At 42.9% G+C, this 3,280-nt stretch overlaps 1 protein-coding gene across 1 annotated transcript in view; it reads right to left on the bottom strand.

The window, feature by feature from the left end:
• Positions 1–1,553: 1,553 nt before the first annotated feature.
• Positions 1,554–3,280, bottom strand: part of FOXB1 (forkhead box B1) — a 3,133-nt gene continuing 1,406 nt past the window's right edge. Inside the window, exon 2 of the mRNA XM_033109049.1 lies at positions 1,554–3,280. This exon is cut by the window's right edge and continues 750 nt beyond it. Coding sequence (XP_032964940.1) covers positions 3,000–3,280 — 281 coding nt within the window. The 3' untranslated portion in view covers positions 1,554–2,999.

Raw genomic sequence — 3,280 nt, forward strand, 5'->3', positions numbered from 1 at the left:
ATACTAAGTTGAAATCACTCCTTTGCTAAAAATCAGAAAGATCTGCATCTTACTTCCATTTATTCAATGTATGTATGTACACATCACCTAACTCTGAATTCTACTGGCTATTATAGGAAGAATATTTTACCTGACTATCTAAGCTGATAATTTATAAAATGTTTGAGGCCCATGTTTATATGGTTCCTTCATTCTCAGTTGGAATTGTTAGTAAAATCGATGAGATTAGAATATTCTAGAGATGGCCTTAAATTTATTTTGCAGGACATGATGAACATGTATTTAACTTTTTAAAAATGTAGGTGATTTCTTGTTGAAAACAAAGTTTCAAGAGTTTTCTACTCGGGCGGCTAAGTTTTCCAGGCTTTCTTTGGCTGATCTTGTTGATATAATTGTGAATTGGGCTTGATGAATGAGTTTGGTTGTCCCGTCTGACGAGCTTTAGTAGCTTCATGCATTTTAATCAGTCCAATGATTCATTTATTTTCCACTTTTTTTTTTTTTTTGGCTGTGTGTGGGATCCTTCCTTTTTAAAAATGGTCACAACAGGATTAATTACCCTTTGCATTAATCCTAAAATTTTTTTTCAGATAACCCTTTAAATATATAAGGGTTGCAGGTGCTAAGGATTCCACTTATGGAGTATAGTGATCACGATTTCTACGTGAGTTTCCGAGTTGCATACAGGATCTCCTGTTTAATCATTTTACACAGTAAAGTGTTAATCACCATTTAAGTTTTGTCTTGTAACTTCATTAGTTGAATACACCCCTCACTCTGGAAATATTGTGACCCCTTCAATAAAGTTTCAATTGGCCTTGAGCCGTAAGTTCTTGGCAAATTTAAATTCTCTGCAAAAATCTGAAGAAAAGCAAATATTTAGTAGAGTCAAGCATTTAAAGTAACTTCATTCATTTCTTTCAAATAAATGCATCAAGCATTATTTTCCCACATGAAGATGTGAAAAGAAATGTTTAATTCAAGGTGAACAGGTTTCTTTACATGCAAGATGAAATTTTAGGGAAATTCTGAAAAAGAATATTTCAACAACAGTAATAATTTAAAGGAGCAAGGAAATGAACACTCACTCCAAATAAGATGCCTCAGAATATAAGTACTGAGTAAGCAAGTCTGTTTTTACTTTTTGTATCTCCATGTCATCTCTCCCTGATTTCCACATAAACCTTACATTTATAGAAGTGCTATATTTTTTTGTAAAATGTGTATTTTAAGACAGACAAAATACAAATAGAGTACTATATTTTTTTCAATTAGTTTTTCCTTCAGCACCACACCTGTGCACTTGATCTATACTAGAAATAGTTTGTTTCCTCTTTCTGCAGAAATATCTTCAAGAGTCAGTCTGAATAATTTCTCTCTCAATCTGCAAAGTGCATGAAGAGTTTCGGCTGTTTTAAAAATAAGATAGGAACAAGACAAATTACTCAAGACAATGTATTGCAGAAAGCATCTTAAAGAAGCACCACGTCTGTCATTTGTGAAGTTGATTCTTTGCAGCAACTCTTCAAAAACACACAAAACTAAAATTTGAATTTACATATTTTAATGAGAAAATATTATTTGGACTAGGTTCATAATTTAATGTAGACACCTTTTTAAAATTCTTTGTCTTAAAACAGGCATGCTGGGAACAAGGACATCAATATTTAAAATGCCATGCTAATTCTGTACAGGGTGGGAGAAAAATGAAAGGTAAAAATTTTACAGCTCTGATGACACTACAACTTTTTTAACTTAAGCAGGTCACACCGGAACAGCAGTTCGTTTTTTCAGCAAATTACCTAAGACTCTAAAGGAATACAGCAAACAAAAGTGCATTTTACACAGTGTATAATCATTCCTATTCACAAGCATTTACATCTCTTGGCAGCCCTTAGCTTCTTGGAAAAGTTCTTGTAGCAAACAAACAGGACTTGTCCCTGGGAGACCTACCCGGTGACATCTCCTTCATGTTACCAGTTTATCTAAATTCTTCTAGGGTTGCCCTTGATGCTGTCTTAGTCTGGGCTTAGTTCATTTTCTTTTCCTTCCAACTATAAAATAAATAGCTAAAAATGTCTCTAAGTAATCGGAAAGTTAACATCCCAATTAACTTTCCCATCCCACCTTCCCTCCCCTAAACGTGGCCAGAAATGAAGAGTAAACATTCACATTACAACAGGTAAAGTGGGCTTTGCCCGCTAGCCCGCCAAGCAATACAGATTCAAGTTCACTGTTTACATTTTACCGGGCGCTTTGTAAACAATACAAGGTTACTTTTAGTTTTGTTTTGCTTGTGTTGAGAACAAGCCTGCCCTTCCCAGCTTGGCAGCCTCTCACCTAACTCCCAGCTCCTGGAGCCTCTGGCAGGACACAAAACCCAAAACAAAAAACTCGGCAGAAGCCGGGGAAGCAGATTCTCTACTCTGGTAAGCTGCGGTCCGCCCTTCCCCTGCCGGATGGGCGGAGGCGTGTGGGGTAGGAACATTAGTGGTCTTTTTTCGCGGCAGATTTCCAAGACGACAACAGAGATCCGGTCCTCCGCTGGGCGGCTGCCGCCCTCAGCGAAGATCTGCTCAAGGAAACCTCTGAGGCGGTTTCTCTGTTGGAATTAACTGCGCCGAGTCCGGAGCCCCACCGATCCCGGCGGAAGGAAGACGCACTCCTCTCCGCGAAGGCGGGAGGCAGGATTTCCCCTGCCTCTTAAATGGGAGGGGGTTTCCAGGGGCCCCCGGGATGGGACCGCTTGGCTCAGGTGCCCCCTGCCTTCCCTTCTTGTGGGGGTAGGACAACTCCCACGCGCCTCCAGACCCTTCTGCAAAGTTTGTATTCTGTCTCCTGGGTCCAAAACAAAGTTCTCATGGGGGAGATAGGGTTGACCGAAGGTGAAATGGACAAGTCAGGGTGGCGGTCCCAGGGGAGGGAGGGCAAGACTGGGAGCGGGGGAAGGCGAGTGCGCCGGCAGGGAGGGGAACAAGAGGGTCGGCGGCCGCTGCGGGTCAGTGCACCGCCACTGAGTGCAAGGCGGAGGCCGGGCTGGTGAGCGTTTCGCTGGGAGTGGCGGGGCTGCTTTGGCTGGTGGCTGTTTGCGAGGACGTGGGGCTGAGTGAGGGTGGCGAGTTCGAGAGCAAGGTCGGAATGGGCGCAGGCAGAGCTGGCAGCGCGGGCACTGCGGCGGGCGTGGGCTTGATGGGCACCGGGATGGCGGGCAGCGTCTGGCCGGCTGCGTGGCACAGCGGCTTCAACGGCACGCCATAGGCGCTGTATTCGCCGCTAGCCA

This window comes from Rhinolophus ferrumequinum, chromosome 6 (assembly GCF_004115265.2).
Source record: "Rhinolophus ferrumequinum isolate MPI-CBG mRhiFer1 chromosome 6, mRhiFer1_v1.p, whole genome shotgun sequence".
Classification (NCBI taxonomy): Eukaryota; Metazoa; Chordata; class Mammalia; order Chiroptera; family Rhinolophidae; genus Rhinolophus; species Rhinolophus ferrumequinum.